This window comes from Danio rerio, chromosome 23 (assembly GCF_052040795.2).
Source record: "Danio rerio strain M-AB ecotype USA chromosome 23, GRCz13ab, whole genome shotgun sequence".
NCBI lineage: Eukaryota > Metazoa > Chordata > Actinopteri > Cypriniformes > Danionidae > Danio > Danio rerio.
The window spans coordinates 7,752,145-7,772,575 of record NC_141043.1 but is presented as its reverse complement, the minus strand read 5'-3'; the positions used below and the strand labels follow the sequence as shown (position 1 = coordinate 7,772,575).

At 37.4% G+C, this 20,431-nt stretch overlaps 1 protein-coding gene across 4 annotated transcripts in view; it reads right to left on the bottom strand.

Annotated features, from left to right (window-relative positions):
• Positions 1-1,123: 1,123 nt before the first annotated feature.
• tm9sf4 (transmembrane 9 superfamily protein member 4) overlaps positions 1,124-20,431 on the bottom strand; it is a 31,919-nt gene continuing 12,611 nt past the window's right edge. Inside the window, exons 7-19 of one of the 4 annotated variants that reach the window (XR_015522724.1) lie at positions 19,484-19,602; positions 19,288-19,399; positions 16,834-16,904; positions 16,610-16,742; positions 14,857-14,938; positions 14,689-14,764; positions 14,515-14,598; positions 10,514-10,689; positions 7,564-7,627; positions 7,146-7,265; positions 4,714-4,803; positions 2,026-3,089; positions 1,124-1,960 (exon numbers count right to left, since the gene is read on the bottom strand). Coding sequence is in view for 1 of the 4 variants with exons in the window: in NM_200510.2 (NP_956804.2) it covers positions 2,940-3,089; positions 4,714-4,803; positions 7,146-7,265; positions 7,564-7,627; positions 10,514-10,689; positions 14,515-14,598; positions 14,689-14,764; positions 14,857-14,938; positions 16,610-16,742; positions 16,834-16,904; positions 19,288-19,399; positions 19,484-19,602 (1,277 nt within the window). In the remaining 3 variants the exon portion in view is untranslated. 4 annotated transcript variants of the gene reach the window in all.

Below are 20,431 nucleotides of genomic sequence, written 5' to 3'. Positions count from 1 at the left end.
GCGTTCCAAAAGATGAAGCTCACCCTTGCTTGAGGTCTTCTACTCTAAAATCCACTCACATGATGGACCTGTCTGTCAGGTTGTCTAATTGCCCTGGCATTGTTGATTTACCTCTTTGATCTTGTAGTTCTCCTTGTCTTAATCAACTGATGAGATCAAAGTTTTTTACAGTTTGATAGAAGTTTCCCATCCATGGACAGCCATCCCTGTTTGCACACATCCAATAATCTGTCAATGGCTAATCAGGTTGATGGCATGAGTACAACAGGTTCAGGCGAGTCTCCGAGTTAAAACTAGGAGCTTCATACCTTCTCCTGTCTGGATTTCTGGGTCGAATGGAAGTGTTTTTTTTTTTTTACAAACAGTGCCATATTCCATATTACCCTGCAACCCAAGGCTGGTTACTCACTGAAGGTAAGCAGGGCTGTGCCTGGTCTGTCCCTGGATGGGAGACCACATAGGAAAACAAGGTTGCTGTTGGAAGTGGTATTAGTGAGGCCAGCAGAGGGCACTCACCCTGTGGTCTGTGTGAGTCCTAATGCCCCAGTATAGTGAAGGGGACACTATACTGTCAGTTGATGCAGTCTTTCAGATGAGACGTTAAACCAAGGTCCTGACTCTCTGTGGTCATTAAAAATCCTATGACACTTCTTGTAAGAGTAGGGGTGTAATCCCAGTGTCCTGGCCAGATACCCTTCATCGACCCTTACCAATCATGGCCTCCCCATTCATCCACGTCCACTGAAATGCCTTTATCAATGTCTCTTTACATACAGCTAGTGTGTGGTGGTTTACTCTGTTGTCCTGTTGTGTCATCCAAGTGGATGCTGCACACTGGTGGTGGTGTGGAGAGACCGCCCTCATGATTGTGAAGCGCTCTGGTTGTATGGCCATACACCGTAAATGCACTATAGAAATACACATTACACTGCATATTGGACTTTTCTGAGAAAACTGAAATCAGCGGCAGGAAATCATTACTTTCCAGAACCTTCTCATTCAAAGCTCCATGCTGGTGGAATGAATTTTCCTGCCTGTTTGAGATTGTACTATATAAAACAATGTTTTCACAACAGTTAAATTGGACAATGCTATGTGCCGACTGAATGTTCTGAACGCGTTGTAAATGTCAACATATTGGCACTTTTATTGTTTTATACATTATAAATGGACATTCTTAGAGGAGGAAGGGAAAGACGGGTTCATAAAGAAAAAAAAATAAACATGCTAAACCAAAGACCTGGGACAGCTCCACAAAAATTGATAGAAAAAAAACAAACAAACTAAAAAAGCACCAACATAAAGCACTGTATTTACACCAGAAACATACACAGACCGATCTTCCCAACGCAACAGGCAGAATAAAGTACATCTGTAGAAAATATATTCTGTAGTTCTTGCATTTATTCATAACATCACCTGTGAACCCACCGACCCAGAAATATACTGCTGATCAATACATGTGAAGAAGAGGACAGATTAAAAACAAGCCGGAGAGAAACAGACTGATCCAAAGATGGAAGCAGATTTTACTTGGGTGTTTTAAAAGAAAATAGGGCAGAATTTGAACCTAAACATTGTAACTTGTGTATTGTGGAACCAAAAACAAAACTGCTGAACCATTTTGAAATAATCCTTAAGTACCATAAAACACAAGCTAATGTTCTGCTACCTGCCGTGCACTGCACAAATCTGTTGATGCTCTTGATGTTATAAGTAAATCCACCAACATACAACATCTCAAACATTCGACCAGACTCCAAATGATTCGGGTAAAATTATGAATTTTTACTATTGTTGTGTAGTAAAAAAAGAATAGAGAAATGATACTGCATCATTAATCTTTTAGGTCTAATGACTTATATGCAAATGGAAACAGTAGGAATCTTACCTCATCATGTCTTTACATCCCATAATTTCAGCCCATGCCAACAAAATGACTCACTCACTGACTCACTCACTGACTCACTCACTGACAGACTCACTCACTGACAGACTCACTCACTGACAGACTCACTCACTCACTGACTGACTCACTCACTCACTCTCACTGACTGACTGACTCACTCACTCACTCACTGACTGACTCACTCACTCACTCACTCACTGACTGACTCACTCACTGACTGACTCACTCACTCACTGACTGACTGACTGACTGACTCACTGACTGGCTGACTGACTGACTGACTGACTGACTGACTGACTCACTGACTGACTCACTCACTCACTCACTGACTGACTCACTCACTGACTCACTCACTGACTCACTCACTGACTCACTCACTGACTCACTCACTGACTCACTCACTGACTCACTCACTGACTCACTCACTGACTCACTCACTGACTCACTCACTGACTCACTCACTGACTCACTCACTCACTCACTCACTGACTCACTCACTCACTCACTCACTCACTCACTCACTCACTCACTCACTCACTCACTCACTCACTCACTCACTCACTCACTCACTCACTCACTCACTCACTCACTCACTCACTCAGCAAACAAGAACTCTGAATCAAAGACATAGGAACAAGTTGAAATCAAACATTATATTAAAAGGACACAGAGTTAGATTGTAAAATGATATAATATGCAACTATGTCTTCAAAAGCATGAGACCCAGCCCAAAAATCCAATCTCCCCACCTAAACAAACAAAAAGTCAAATCGACACACTTTGGCCCATGTTGTGTGTGCAAAAAGGATATACAGACAATAAAAATGGAACCGTTCATAATGTTTCTCTACATCTTTGCTGAGGCAGAGAGAGCAGGAGAGAAAGGTTTTGATAAGTGTACAAAACACATCTCTGTTCATTCCTCCAGTCCATAAGGGGGGCGCTGCTGCACCTCACGCCAGCAATTCACACGCATCAGTGCTTGCTTCACAAAACAGAAAAAAAGGAAACAAAAACTGAAAGACAGATCTCAGTCGATTTTGACTGCGGCGTAAATTTTCCGTATGAAGACGTAAGCAGCGTAGAAGCCAATCGTTCCCGTTAGCAGCCAGAAAGACAAAACCATCAGGGCCGTGTAACCAAAATACAGCAGAGAGGGGATGAACTCCACAATGTCCAGCTGAGAAAGAAAGAGAGACAACTACGTAAATGTTGAAATGGGACAAAACAGAAATGCCATCTGACCCAGCCAAGGCTCGAATTAGTGACCTTCTTGCTGTGAAGCGAACGTGCAACCCACTGCGCCAATAAATAGAAAGAAAGTTACATTTGTTGTCTCCTCTTTTTGGCTAATGCGAAAAATGGTCCGATCCGTGACTAAAGAAATCATTACATGATCCGAACTGACATTTGCGATAAATTACAACAGGGGTTCCCAAACTTTTCAGCCCACGACCCCCAAAATGACAATGCCAGTGACTCGCGACCCCCAATATCCTCTAAGGTGGTCATAAATACTTGCATGAAACCTTGCATGCAATGGCACACACACACCAATAGACCCAAGTCTATTCTTCGCTTAATTTTTTAAATGTATGTCAGTGCTGTAAATAGGCCTGAAAGTTTAACCTGGTATTATAAAATCAAACTGCTGCATCTGACGCTGTTGCTGGGTCTTTAATTTAAAGTAATTACCCCAGGGGTCACAATTCAATAGAACTAGTAACTATAAGCTACTATAGTAACTATATAGTATAAAGTAACTATAGACAACATTTTTTTTTCTTCAGTAGGTTATTGATAAAATATGGCAATTCTTATCGTTTAATAAAAATAAATAGATTTTTGTAAACCACCAGGCGACCCCCCTTCATTGGGGGGGTCCCGACCCCCACTTGGTGATCCACTGCATTACACCACTAATATACAGGGTGGGCCATTTATAAGGATACACCTTTAATAAAATGGGAATGATTGGTGATATTAACGTATTGTTTGTGGCACATTAATATATGTGAGGGCGTTTGTAAATAATTCGAAATAATAAAGTTACATTAAATCCAGGCACACCATTGTTTTTCTTGTGAAATTGCCAATAAGTTTTATTCAGGCGTATCCAAATAAATGCCCCACCTGTGGATGTAGATTTACTTAAGCATGCATTAAATTGATCTGGACTAACATTACAAAACATATGGAATTTAAGTCTCGGATAATTTTTTTCAACGCTAACAATAACAATTACGGTTTCTTTTAAGGCCAAAACAGGATTTCTGAACAGCTATATATAAAAAAAATAATAATAATCTTACACACTATATAAATTCTTACTATAACTGAATTTATGAGTTTATTGAACAGGATAGCCCCATCTAAATTTTGAGGGGGTCCCCAATAAGACATACAAGAAGTGAAATGGTCTCAAATATATTTGGACTTCCTTAAGAACCCCCCCCCCCCCCCCCCCCCCCCCCAAAAACGAATGCAAGTAACATGTGTGTGTTTTTATATATAAACAAGACATACAATTCAGACTGTCTGTTTAGCTCTGCTTCAGAAGATTCCAGAAAATGTAAATAAGTCCCACAAAGATACACAAACACCTCATTATTCATGCTTAAACTGGTTATTTTACGGCAGTTGGTGTGGGTTAGAAAGCAGCTGACTTTGTGTACACTGAGAATGATCTATTGTAGAATTCATGCCAGTTTGAGGCTAAAACACATTTTAAAGTGTTTTAACCAATAACAAAAACATAAGGTGTTGTATATGAACTTAAACCAGCAATAGTCACTGAAGGTTACCTTGTTGACGAAATAGAAAATGGCATAGATCAGGACGTAGAAGGCAGATCCTCCAGACACAAGGAACGTCCTCCACCACCACCGGTAGTCCTGCGGAGGGAGGAGCCACATTGATTGACAGCTGTCATATTCAACTTCTACTGACAGTAAGTGATTAAGTTTTACCAGACCGAGTGAACGGCATCGCCATTTCAAAGATGATTTTGCATTCAAATGAAGTGACCTTTGTTTTTGTTATCGTAGCTCTAAAATTTGCTTTTTATCTTCTGAGTGTATGAGTGGACAGAGCGTCAAAGATTATAACACTCAATCAACAACAAGAATGCAAAGCAGCACTTTAAGCACACAAAAAGGGTCAAAAAGTTCTTGGAACAGCATGTAAGTAGAGTTACAGAAATGCTACATTTACCAGTAACTAGGAATGACTAGATATCAGTAACAAAATCATAACTATCCATAAAATAACTTGCTAAAATAGTATTGTTGTTGGCCAAATGTCTGGTTTGAAATCCAACAATCCAATCATCCCTAGATATATTTTATTAATCACGAAAAATGACATTGTGAGTTTTTAAAATTGTTATTTTCTTTCAAAGAAAAAAAAAAATATATATATAATGGTTCGTCTAAACCGGGGCGCCCAAACTCGGACCTGGAGAGCCAGTGTCCTGCAAAGTTTAGTTCCAAGCCAAATCAGACACAACTGGGGCCTCATGTATCAACGCTGCGTACGCACAAAAACTTTGCGTGCTCCAGGTTTCACGCTACAAAAACGCTCCCGTTTGGATTTCCTAACGATGAACTGAACGTGGGAATGTGCGCAGCTTCACGCCAGCTTTATGGCTGGCGTCCGCACATTTTTTGTGCGTGTCTGTTTTATTTCCATTGGCGACTCCTAGAGGCAGTTGTGTTAAATTGCACTCAACAAAGTGTCTTTGAGCCTTGCAGCTGTATGAGACGGGTTCATCTAGCAGTATATAAGATTTCCATACCATACAGTTGACCAGCCAAACATTAAAGCACAATTTGCAGCGGTCACCTGTTTTCCCATTGTAATGGGAGCGATCTACCGCACACACATTACTATAAAGGCACTACCTGAAGATGAGTTTGCATGCGTGAATCAGAAACATTTCCATTCAATAAATGTGCAAATAAAATAAGATGCACAGACTTATTAATGATTCCTACTTGTCTTTCTCGTGATAAATAGTAGGCAAAATCTGATATGTAGCGGGGAAAAAAAGAAGAAGAATGAGTTCTAGATTCGATGCTGGATTCGAACCCAGTTCATGCTCGAACGTGTCAAAACATGTTAACATGCGCTTTACGAGCTGCGCCACTGAGACTGTTAAGGGTACTACATACAACATTTTACACCTATAAATCACACTATTTCTCTTACCTCCACAGTGCGATGTTCAGACCCAACTGTGTTAACCGCATCAGCTAAACTCTCCCCACTCTATTTTTTTCTTTTGTTGTCAATTCCGGAGGACAAACTTGCAAATAACACTGCTTTCCTCCGGTCTACCTCCGAAAGCAGCACCTTCAATTCACATTCTGTTCAAAGTTTCTCTTTTTGCTTGCTTTTGCCATTGCTTTTTCGTTGGGTTTTGCCAAAGTAGAGTCATTTGCATATTCATATGGGGGAGGAGGCAGGGAGGGGTTTTGCGCTCGTGCATGTTGCGCTCAGTTTCACGTTCATTCGGATGTACAAAAGAATATATTTCCACGCAAGTCTTCGTACATGAGGCCCCTGGGGTCTGTTCTTCGTAGGTGGATTACTCAGTTAGCTGGTTTTGGATATTGATGATTTGACATGATCCAGGATCGATTAGTTCTTCAAAACTCATCTAAGAGTTGTTGTCATAGCAACAATTCTGGTAGCTCAAAGCAGGGGTCCGTTCTTCGTACCTCGCTTAAATGATCTAAGATGATTTGGCAGATCCTGGATCTTTTCATCTTGATAACTGATCTCTGGCTAATTTGGTCCTTCAAAAAAAGTTTGTGAATAAGATTAAAATGTCTGGATGAACTGATCTGAGATCGCTGCATGTTTTGTGATCTATACATCCTCGAAATTATGATCAGCAATGCAACGATTGGCTGACGGCACAGCAGCGTAATGACATCATCTGATTAATATTCAATTATCCATGTGAGAAAAATTACATAAAATTAGCAGCAAACAGTTTGTCAAATAAGACACGCAATATCTTTCCACATTTGTTGAACCCAGTATAAAACTAATCAAATTGCAAAATGTAAAAATACAATAATGTTTAATCTACACAAACATAAAGTAATCATGTAAATATACAACGTTCTGAATAGTTAGACATTAAGAAAGTACACATCGTTTAAGCAAATACTTAAAGTTCCAAATATGAAACTAATCAGTTTTCTTTTGTCTGTGATCATATACCTACCTCTGCACATAGCTGGAAGTACACCATCACAATGCTGATTTGAGAGCAGGAAACCACAAGAATAATAAAGACGAGGAAGAGGAATCCAAACAGGTAATAAAACTGGTTCTCCCAGATAGCCTATAAATGAGCAGACCTCAATGTAAAGCATCAATATGTGTACAATTTTAGATAGAGTATGCAGTGTTTACCCATAAAACACAGGTATCAAACTCCCCAGGGATACAGCTCTGCATAGTTTAGCTTTACCCTAATTAAACACACCTGATCAAACTAATTGAGTCCTTCAGGCTTGTTTGAAACATACAGGTAAGTGTGTTAAAGCAGGGAATTAGAACTAAACTGTGCAAAGTGGCGGCCCTTAAAGAACTGGACTTGACGCCTGTGCTATAAACTATGTACATTTAGTGTTACTTACACTAAATATGAAGAAGAGCTCAATGAACATGGCGCCAAAAGGCAGGATTCCTGCCATCAGGATGCTGAAGAGAGAGAACAAATCAAATTTATTTGAGCATGAAGTCAATATTGTCAATCTTTTTTTATGTAATAGTGCAGTGTATATTAAAAATTATGCATCCATGCAAATCTCTTATTATTTCACATTCACATGCCTTTAGACTGTGACTGATGCCACGGTCACACTAGTTTTTCAGCATGCAAAATTCTGTTATACGTTGCTGCAAAAAGGTGTGGGATTTTTTAAAAAAAGCAGGCGATTGGTCCATATTTTAAATTTCTGTCCAAAGAGGTCATGTTTTGATCCTCAATTAGTCTCACGCAGTCATGTGATGCGATTTTGCAGGTCAGAGTTCACCAAGCTTAAACTTGCTACACAGCGAACTGTGAAATTTGTTGCACGAGCTTGCGTTTCTGGTCTGTTGCATTCACATGTGTATGAACAGAAGTCTATGGGGCGAAAAGTGTGATGGGTGCCGATGCCAATTATAGTCATGATTCTGCAAATTAATTGCTAATATTTGAAGCTGGTTTTTAGCATACTATTGATAAAAAATTCATACTTCATAACATACTAGATATTGAAAGATACAACTATTCCGCTTAAAGTGCATTTTAAAGGCTTAACTAGGTTAATGAGTTGTATGCACAGCTAGAGTTTTAAAGCCATCGATAAACGTCTGGAGAAAGCTTATGTGACTTTTCAAATTTCACAAGGTTGTTTTTACAGCATTGATTTTGTAATGTAATTACAATACATTCAGCTAAATAGACTTAAGCATTCATTTAGTTATTCAATCATAAAACGGGATGAAAGACCATTGTAACCGATTGCATCATCAGTAGCGACTAGGGATGGGAAGATTAATCGATATGTATCGATACGCGGTCATGCGCGTGCACGATGCGAGTGCATCGGTTGAGCAGCAGAGGATGAATGAAATTTTGGAAGCAAATCGAGATGCATCGGTTTTTGCGAGATGCATCGGTTTTTCCAAGATACAGCTTATATTTTTAATATAGAATGTATTTTTTATTTATTAACAAGTGTTGTCAACCTGTTTTTGGCGCATAATTTAATCGACCTACATAAAGTAAGCCTAACGGATTTGCGGATGTGTACACTTACACTACAACTCAGTGTATCAGGTGTGCGGATGAAGCTAGTGGTGCGCCCTCAGAAAGCGCGAGAAGCAAAACAAACATTTTATTCCCCACTGAGTTTTAAATCTAAAGTATGGCAACATTATGGATTTTAGGATGGACGATATGACAGGACAGATGCAATTTGCAAAAGAGTGCCGCGCATCTGTAAAATACGCGGGCAGTACGACTAATCTGAAATCTCACTTGAAGCGGCGCCACGGTGTTGTTGTGAAAGCTCCATCTTCCAGTGGACCTCTATTCTGCCGCCCTATGCGCGGATATAACTGAGGACGCGCGGGTGTCGCGGACCTCTATTCTTCCGCCCTATGCGCGGATATAACTGAGGACGCGCCGGTGTCGCGGACCTCTATTCTGCCGCCCTATGCGCGGATATAACTGAGGACAAGCGGGCGCTGATGGAGGTGTCACGGACATAACTGAGGATGCGGGTGTTGCGGACGCCGCCCTCTCTATACTGCCGCCCTAGGCGGCCGCCTAGGTCGCCTCTATGGACGTGCCGGCCCTGTTCATCTGCAAAGATATTTAGCCTAGTGTCACGGAGAACGAAGGTTTTGAACACCTCCTTCTGTTAATTTTTATTTAATTATAATAATAATAATAATAATAATGTTAATAATAATAATGATAAAAATAATGGGTGTCACGGTGGCACAGTGGGTAGTTTGACCACCTCACAGCAAGAAGATTGCTGGTTTGTTATATTTTTATTAGCCTGTTGTTTACAGTGACAGTGATGTTTCAAAGCAGCATAACACTGCTAGTTCACGACCTTAAGTTTTGAATATTCAGTGGCAAAATATATCTTTGTAAAACTTGTTTTCATAGTTAAAGTTAAATCACAATTCTTGTTGTGCAATGCTAAACCTTTATGTTGAAAGAGTGCAAATATATATATTTTAATATATATTGCACTTATACATTCTGTTTATCTTGAAAATACTTAAATAATATGTGCTATATGTTCTAAAATGGCTCTCTACTGTAAACTGACACTCTGGCTCTGTGAGAAAAGCCAGTTTGTAAAAAAAAGTCTTGGTTTTGCTTGGTTAATAAATAATCAAACTCATTCAATGGCACAGCATCCTCTTTCACATAATCTCATAAACTTGATCTAATAAGTTAGTGCTGAATTAACGCATTGTATCGTGATATGGGTGTAAATCGTATCGTGTTGCATCGCAATATGTCACAAATGTATCGCTAATATATCGGATCGTATTCTTTGTATCGAGATGCGTATCGGATCGGCATTATAGCTTAGATGCCCAACCCTAGTAGCGACAGACTAGCGCAGAAATTCCATAAAATATTCCATATTTTTAAGACTTTGTGGCGGAAATGGGATTTTTTTTTTTTTGTCCGAACTGAGACCCACTCCATATCGTATATCTAACAGGGAGTGAATATTGCTGTTTTTAAAGAAATTAGATCTTAAATTTGACAATTTTGTAATGGAAAGACAGTTCACTAGAAGCCCTTGGGCTGCCTGGCTGAAAATTAAAAGACAACAACAGTGGTTTGTTCTGTAGTGAATCAAAAAAAAAAAAATCTTAACAAAACCCAACACTACTAAAATGACAAAACAAAGACCTAACATACTTTTTTTCTTGTTTGAGAAGCCGCTTTACTAGATCAAGTCAAAAAAGAAAGACTATCAGAACTTTAAAAGTGCAATTAAGAAAGTACAGTTGGTGAATGTCACCTACTCGCATTCTAACAAACACAATAATGAGATGACCTACCCGACAAACTTGTTCATGTACCAGCGCTGCTCAGGGACCTGTCGGGGGATCTGATTGGTGCGAACTGGATTGTCATACGGCTGCTTGCGAAAACCAAAGTAATAGCCCAGATACACGAGAGGCAACGAGATACCAAACCACATGCATAACAGAGCCAGCATCGTAGTGAAAGGAACCTGAGATGTGAGAAAATGGCAGTCAGTGTACAAAAACATTCACTGCGAACAAAAGAAAGCTTCATGATAAAGAGTGAAGTGTTCTAGTCTAAAACAGATGGCTGCTTTTTTAAAGTATCACACAACTGCCTTATTATAGTTTTTTCAAAATTGCTAAAACATGCTTGGTGAAACCTGGATCCACTCGATCTTCATCATCACATTCTTAGCACAGCAGAAGTCTTTTCTTGCAAATGCTTCAACACTTTTTTTTCCCACACACATTTATAATGCCTTTTTTAAAACTCTCACACAACGTTGTGGTTTTTTAACCTGTGGTCAGCAACTATTGGGATGTTTAAGTGAAAAAAAAAAAAAGAAATTGTTATTAGGCGTTCACTAGTCTTATCTTTAATAAGAACTCGCTAATTTAAAACATTTCTTGCAGAATACAGGTCAACACGCATTATGGCTTCCAAAGTTGCTATAGTTACAATCAACAAGGTCACATTTGTATTTGCTCAAATCTAACACCGATTGTTTAGGAGTGGGACCAAACATAACTATATACTATGAAAAAAAATGTTGCCAGTTTTTTTCAGTGAAGATAATTAATTGTCCTTTGTCTGAGTAAGTTACCAACTCAACACTAATGATGGACTCATTTAAAAATCACAGGGAGGTCAAAGAAACATTGTTTGGTTTAGGGCAAAGGTCTTAAACTCAATTCCAGGAGGGCTGCAGCTTTGCATGGTTTAGCTGTAACTCACACCTGCTTAATAGTGTCTAGTGTTCTTGAACACCTTGATTAGTTCTATCAGCTGTGTTTGATTAGGGTTGGAGCAAAACTGTGCAGAGCTGCGGCCCTTCAGGAATAAAGTTTAAAACCTATGGTTTAGGGGGACATGGTATAAAAAAATTGAAACCACTGCAAAAGTAAAACATTTATTTACAGCTGATACAAAAGTACTTGCACTATAATGAATACTTAATGCAACTTGTTTGCACATCTTCTTTTCAATAAGCAATCAGTCCTCATTTATATACAGTTAAAAATAATAACAGAATTATTAGCCCCCCTTTGAATTACTTTTTCTTTTTTAAATATTTCCCAAATGATGTTGAACAGAGCAAGGAAATGTTCACAGTATGTCTGATAATATTTTTTCTTCTGGAGAAAGTCTTTTTTGTTTTATTTCGGCTAGAATAAAAGGAGCTTTTAATTTTTTTAAAGACATTTTATACATTATTTGCAACTTTAAGCTATATTTTTTCGATAGTCTACAGAACAAACCCATCGTTATACAATAACTTGCCTAATTACCCTAACCTGCCTAGTTAACCTGAAAAAACCTAGGTAAGCCTTTAAATGTCACTAAAAGCTATATAGAAGTAATTTTAAAAATATCTAGTCAAATGAGTTATTAAAACTATTAGGTTTAGCAATTTGTTGAAAAAAAAAATATATATATATATATTGAAAGGATTTCGGCTTTCCAATCCGTCTCATCATGGACCAACGTTTATCCTTTTCATCATCCTGTTTCTCATAGTTTGTTTTATTAAATATAGTTATTTTGATTATTTGAATGAATATTTACCTTTGAATTGATTTTAACTCATTAATAAGTTGACACATTGCTTAATATAAGAATGTTCAGTGCATTTGCCTGTCTCTTTATAACTACTTTCAGGAGCCACCAAACTGGTTAGAGGTCTCAGAGACCTTGAGAGGAACTGAGGGCTGAGGACTGGAATCAATTGTTTCTATTGTTATGTTAATACTATCTAAAATGCCTAAAGCGATTTTGCTATTTTTACAGGTAATTCTTTTAAAGTGATTCTACTTTTTATTTTTATTCAAGATAGACTTTGTGTATTAAGGATATTATAACTGCCTGAATGTAGATCATACCGGTTTTTAACCAGTTTTGATAAAGACGGCAGAGTACACTCAGTCTTGCATAAGAAACAGATTGTACTTGAGGTGTGTGTGTTCTATTTGATTGTGGATCCGTTTTACAGGTCTGGAGTCAGCTCTAAACAGTCTAGTGGATGTCTGACGTTTATGCTTTAGATATTGTTCAGAATTGTACGCACAAAGCCCACGTGGATATTTACTAGTCTATCTGTGTTTTAACCAATCAGGTTAGAACACCTATATGTATGACGCAGTTAATCACGTTATGTGAGAGTATAATTAGTATTGATTGGTGACTGTAAGTAGAGCGGCCTAGGAACTCATTGGAGCTGGCTTCTGCTGATGAAATTGCAAACTATCTTCAGTAAACTTTATTTATTTATTTGAATCTCTGACTCCAGCTCTTCTTCATCTGACAGACTGGTCATTCTTTGGGTTAAACTGTATGCCATCCCTACAATATATATATATCTCCATCACACTATAACAGTTCTGTCTGGTTCTCGAATCTGATTGGGTGTGATATTCTGCAATAACAGTACTCGTCGTACAGCTTCCTCACCCTTCTGTATTACCCCGTCAACATAAAGTGACGGAAGATCAATAAACCCACTAAAGTTTAACAAATATTGCAGCTGTTGGACAACATAACGTACTTATGAAGCTTTTTTTAAGCAAGAATGCAGTTGTTTAGATTACAACTATATAGTTTATTTAAGAGGATAGTGCGTATTTTAAGTATTTACAATTTCAAAGATAAAGCGCGTCTGCATTCATTAGTCTGTCATTGAGCAGAGCAAAGATGGTTGACGTTCCGCTACAAGATAGCAACAGAGACAGCATAATAAGCCCTTAGAGGAGAAAAACTCTGCGCAATTTCAAATTACAGCTGATCAAAACTTTAAAAAGCAGGTAAGTGACTTTCTAAGTCGATCTCTTTCTTTTGTATGTTGTTGTGCTGTATTTTACCATACTGGTAGTGTTTTACCATCACTGGTAGTGTTTCTGATATAGTGTTTGCTATGCTTTGGCTTTTTCAGGGTTAATTATTGTGATATCCCGATTGCAACAGAGAAATACTGGGATATGTCTGTAGACTGATGACACTTCAAGTTGTTCAGCCTTATAATCTTAATGTAAGCAAAATCACCTGCTTTGTCATCACTTTAGACATTATGCTAGAGAATCATTCAAATACTTGCTCTAAAGTGATGTTTGTGAAGTAGCAACGGTTTCTGCTGTTCTGACGTCAGCTGCAAATGTGAATGAATGGTGGAAGCAGTTCCTCATACAAAAGGATTTTCAGACTCAGTGTTTGATTTTCTTTTTTATACACACGATTATGCCGTTGAACTGTTGTATAAATGCAATATCACACTCGTAGCAACTTGATACGGCTGTATATCGTTACTGGTGGGACACTAACGCATGCCTCCCATTAGTTCCGATATACAGCTATATCGCACTTCTACTCGTGTGATGTTGCTCAAATATTTTGCAATATTTTTCCATTAATGAATTTGGATGTGACTAATATTTCCATGTTAACTATGCACTGGTAGGAGTGTCTGTGTTTTACAAAAACCAATAGAAGGGGTGGTGTTTTTTTCCTCCTAAGCATTTGAATTTAAAAATGATTTCTTATTGATTTTGTTGTTCATTGTGTAAAGACTAATAGAAAAAAAAATTAATTTCACCGCAAGTTTGTGGTGCTTGATAACAATGCAATCATGGTTGTAATGTTTTTGAATGTCGGACCATTTTGCAAATAAAACAAGCGATTTTGTCAATTTGAGCTTCATTTTCAGCCGATGAGTTTACAAATGTGATATTGGAGTAGACAAGGAAGCAATTAAATAAAACTATAACAAATGCAGCCTAAAGATTGCTTAAAATACAACATAAAGATGTGAATGAACACTTACTGCGCCAGAAGAATGCTCTCCCCAGATGAAACAGTTCAAAACAAAACAGATGCCAAAGACGACAGCTGGGTAAAGAGTTGCTGTCTAGAAGGACAAACATCCACAATGTCTTAGCACTTTCAAATCATTATTCTTTCAGCCTAAATGCAATACATTGAATGGAAGAATACTCACGCAGAAAGCCCCTTTCTTCCATCTGTGGCCTTTAAGAGTGCGGTAGAGTCTTCCGGCAAAATATCCTCCAAACAAACTGTAGGACCATATGATTGGATTGAGTGTGTAGAAATGAAATGCTTGAAAATCCTAAATCTATTACATGCACATCATGGTTTGATTGTTTACCCCATGAACATGAAGAGGAAGCAGGCTGTCGTCATCAGAGCTCCTCGGCTGGATGGTGACAACATTCCCAGCATCGCCACAACTGCAAAACAAACACAGTTTCAGCATATCAAGGAGTTAAAGAACAATACAAATCCAAAAAAATAAACACTCAAACAGTCGATAGTAAACGACTGGTAGACGTGTGTGAAATTTGTAATTGTTTTGATGACATCGATTATAATCACTCAAGTTTGAAAAAAGTACATAGAAAATCTTGAACATCCAGAAGACTGGCCTTTTCTTGCCATCTTCACAAGTTTGATTACAAGTGATATCGATTTTATCCAACAGTTAGGGTGGTAACACGAGTACACACAAGTAGTAAGGTAACACCAGGTACATAAAAATACATGGAGAGCAAATATTATTGTAAGGAAGATAATTAAACAAAATTATTAAATAAAAGTTGCTAAAAGATTTATTGTTTTTTGGTGACTGGATGAGTGTTGGCCCAATTGGGTGGCTTTTCATGGATATAGGAAAACCTATGACCCATTAAAAAAAAAAAAAGTAAGACCTACAACACAATATTTCAGTGAATCTTTTTATCAGATACCCTGATTATATTTCAGACACAATTTTGTCTATTTGTATATCTTACCAGTAAAAATAATCCCAAACAAAGCTAGATCGCAACATTTGCACTGCTGAGAGAAATAATGTGATATTCATGATTCAATCCATTTTAGAACAAATTGTTTAATTCAATTACTCATTCATAAAGGCTTCATTTATTTTTTTGACTTATTAAAACACTCTATTTAAGGAACACAGTTTAGCACTGCTAAAAACCAACAATTGTCTTTTTAGGTCTTAAATCAGTTGGGTCTGCCAAACACCCTGAAGTATAAATTGGGCTTAATGCACATCTGTGACACAGTTTTCACTTAATCACAATTTTGTTGTTTACATAAAGACACTAAAGGCTCGTACACATCAGGACGCTTTTCATTTGTGTTTATCGTCAGCGTTTTACGAGACGCTTTTCCGTATTCAAACCCAAGCGATTTTCGCTGGCGTTAAGCAGAAGAAAATCACTCATTGACGTTGGATGGCGCTACACAACTTTAAGCTTCTGACACCCGCTTACAACACAGAAGAAGAGGAGAGGAAGTTCACACGCTTCTTGTTAAAGTTGCTGGTGACTCGAACAAGCATGGATTGTTCAAGCAGCTCCAGCTCTGGCAATTAAGAAATGATTGTTGTTCACCAGAGCAATAAGCAGCTTCCCGTTCATATCGCCTCTGCACATCTTCAATGTGCCCTCTCACTGACAGTTTTGCGCTTGAGTGCTGTATACTGTAACATCAGCAGCTCCGTGCACATGTAAAAAAAGTGACCATCTGAATAGGTGCAGAAGGTTTTGACAGGGTACGTCAAAACAAAAAAAAACGAGCATTAGGCGTTTTTTTTTTTTAAATGATGCTTTTGTGCGTGGTGTTTTGCGCGTTGGTATGAACGATTACATTGACGCCCTTTATTTAGTCACGAGGCGTTAAACGTTAACGGAAAACCTGAGCAAAAAATGTCTCGGTGTGCATGGGCCTTAAGAGTATCCTTTTAAAAAAAAAATTAAAAGTTGTTAAAAGTTTTGAAAAATGTAAAATATAAATGTATTCAAATAAATGGCCACACCAAATAAGTTTTGCATTTTAATAAAAACTTTTTAATATAAAAATAAAATAAACAAATACATAAAAATAAGACTCACAGATAACAATGAGAACCATGGAGAACATCTGGATGCCAGAGCCCAACAGGGAGCTAAGTATCATGGGATACTGAGGTGGGCGGAACACATCGCCATGAACGTTCTTCCATCCAGACTCCTCCATTGTGTCCTCCTGTTAGCCAGATAGAGAAAGCAGTGAGATAACATCACAAAAAGAGATCAGTACCAGAAGGTGAACAACCAATCAGTATGGAGCATCTTACAATGTCATCTTCTCTGTTGTAGTTGGCAATGTCCTTCCTCAGGGTCCTGATGATGATCATACTCAGAATGCCTGTTCACAATCACATGCTTAGTTGCCAAACACCATCACAAAATAAAACTGCTTAGACCAGTCACTCGAGTATATTCTGCATTTTCTGTTTAACTAGTCACAACTGACTATGTCTCAATCATCACTTGTCAAAATATTATTTTTGAGACTGCATTAAGAACTAATGTTAATTAGGCTGCCGATAACCCCGAAATAGAATTAAATATAAACTGTGTTTCTGTGTCTGGCATCTAAATAATAAGTTTACAATTTTAATTTTGTGTACATAAACCTTCAAAGGAATTTAAGGCAATTGTTTCTCATGAGGACTTCTGTAACAAAAAATAAAAATCTTAACAGCTCCTTAGGGATTAAACACATTCTTTCAGATGAAGATAAATTTGCGGTAGATGTCTGACGTATGTTTGTAATCTTATGAACCCACAACTATGTCTCAAATGATCATAACATACTTAAATATGGCCCATGGGGTCCACCTTGCTTTGGATTTTTAGCTGTAACCCTGATCAAATTCGTGCTAGAGTTAAACGCATCAGCATTTACTTTGACACAACTGTCATGACAGCAGCCTGTTTTCACATCAGTTGTGGTAAGAAAAAAATACTCGATGACTCTGTTGGCTATAATGGCCCGTTTCCACTGAGTACTACGGTATGGTTTGGTACGCTTTTATGGTTGTTTCCAACGTCAAAAGGTACCAAAAAGCGAACAGTTTTGTACCACTTTTGGGGTACCCTTTTAAAAGGGTACCTAGCACAACAAAACGGTATAAAAAAGCGGAGCAAGAGGCAGAAATGAGCGCTTTTGATTTACAGAGATGCATAACTAGCTCAGGCACAAGACAGGAGAATGAAAATAAAGGAAGAACCATTTTTTAATACACAGCCAAGACATTATACTGTAATAATATTTACATATAATAACAAGCCATGGTCGACCCGAGCTTAAACAAACCTTGTTATCCTGATGAGCAGCCACAAAGCCAAGATTAAGAGCAGAATCTACCCTGTGTCCTGTAGTTGTTTACAAGACTATCTAAAAATCGCGATCGGTTTCGCTTTCTCCAAAGGGACTTGCCGCACGTCTATATTTAAAATAACAAACTTCTTGAGCTGATGAAAATAATGTGCGCATGATTATTGAAGTGCTTTTGACATTCAATCCTTTTAGAAACGAACAAACATGGGACTGAAGCATGAAAAAACCAATGAGCAAATGATTGTTTCAGCAACTTAAAATATGAACAAAAAGCCATGTTTAACTATTATCATCGCCTTTTGGACTATTATAAACTCTGAGTGACGGAATTACTGTCTAACAAGAGTTTACATGTGCTGGTGAAGCATAAAGACACAGATGAGACAAAAAACACTGACTGCAGGCAATATGTTGCACGTCGTTTTAAAACCCAAATAAGGACTAAATGTATGCTGTGTGTAGTTTTTCTGTAATTGGTAACATCAGATACTGTAATGGTCTGTATGTGTTCATATATGTTGCATTTATTTATTAATTTTATATAATTGTGGATGTTAGAGTGGGTTATTAATGTACATTTACACAAGTATTTATGTGTATAAGCATCTTTTTGGTGAGAAGTGCTTGTCATATGACTTGTGTATGACCCGTACAGCTTTACTTTACATTACTTTACTTACTGACATTTCCTTGAGTGAAAATGACGTCGGCTGCAACTTTCTGTCATACACCAAGCCCACCAAAGGGTGTCATTGGTACACTAATAAAGACGACCCGTACCACCACGTAGCATACCACTCAGTGTAAACAAGCTATAAAAATCACCCACTACTACCACCTGTAATTTTAAAATGGCAAAAGATCCCTACCCGAGAAACAATTACTCTCCAAATAGGAGTATAATATAGTATATTTGTACCAAAGTGTATATTTGGCATCAAATAACACATAAAACTAATGTCAGAAAAATGCAGAACCAATGTTTTAAACTGCAAAACTATCATTCAGAATAATGCATCAAATAAAAAGTCAAACATTTGCTTTCTTGTTAAAATAGTGTTGACTGCTATATTTAAAGCAGTAGATACTTATATTTTTGCCCAGGTAACTTTTGTCCTAAAAAAGAAGTTAGATTTTTGGGGAAAAAAAGTTAATTTTACAAATAAAAGTAATCAATTTTACAGATTAACATTTGTTGACATTAGTGGCCCTACAATATAAGCAGAACTCCAAGTTTTGCCAAATTCTCATCCAAAACACTGATTTGCAGTCTCAAAGTATAGATAACATTAACAGCTTATATTTTATATTTATATTTCAGATTAATGGGAATTTTTCAGCATTGACAAACTTGTTAAAACTTGATATTTATATATTTTTTCCAGAAAATACTAAATGAAAATACCTGACAGGAAAAACACCACGACTACAGAGTTGATGATGGAGAACCAATGGATCTGCACGTCGCTCATGGTGAGGTACGTGTCCCAACGAGACGCCCATTTCACTTCGCTCTCCTGCAAAGAAGAGAGGCGCTTTAATGAAACCAAGCAGAAAAATAAAGCACAAGTGGATGTTTTGATGAAGGAGTTGTGCCTCACCTGCCAGTGCACAGAGTATGTGAAGAGAATGTTGTTTTCTTTAGACGGGTCGATCTCCTGAGGAACAGGGGCAACTGTTTCAGGTAATGTGCATGTGCCTCGGTCGTCTGCTTTTATATCTACAACACATGACAGAAGCAATAAGGTGAAAGTAAGTACAAATAAAAAAAATGTACAGCGTTATAAGGTTTACAATGTACAATATACAGGGTTCATACACGTTTTAACTACTAAAATTCCAAGACTTTTACAGAACTTTCAAGTACATTTTCAAGACATAATGTTTCATGTAATGCCTACATATACATGGTAAATAATAAGAAAAACAATGACGTTCAAATTCATTACAGCATTTCATTTCACACACAACAATCTATTTAGTTTGAACTTGTTTTTATTTAGATTTTGATAATGCTTAAACAGCACTAACAAATGTGAGAGCAGGTTTTTGGGCAAGAACAGAAAAGAAGTAAAGACATTTAAACTATGTTGAAGTTCGGGTTGCACAATATATAGTTTCAGCAATGATATCGCAATATGTGCATCGGCAATAGTCACATTGCAGGATATGCAATGTTGGCATCATAGTTTAATCATAATGGAGTAAAAATGTATAATCTGCATGCATTTTAAATAGATAGTTTAGTCAAAAATTACAAAGATGTTTAATACACCCTTGTTTCAAACATTTATGAGTTTTTTTTTTTTAATGAATACAAAAAATATATAATTTAACAACTCCTATAGTATTGAAACAAGTCAAGTGTGAGTAAATAGGGAGTACATTTTAATCGTTGAATAGACTGCCTTTGAGTGTGAAAATTTCAATATTTCACATGTTAAAACATAAGGCCACAAGAAATTTACTGTAACTTTAATAAAGATTAAATAATATACAATGAAGATTATGCAGTGTTGATTATTCAATATCTGCACCTGAATAGTGAA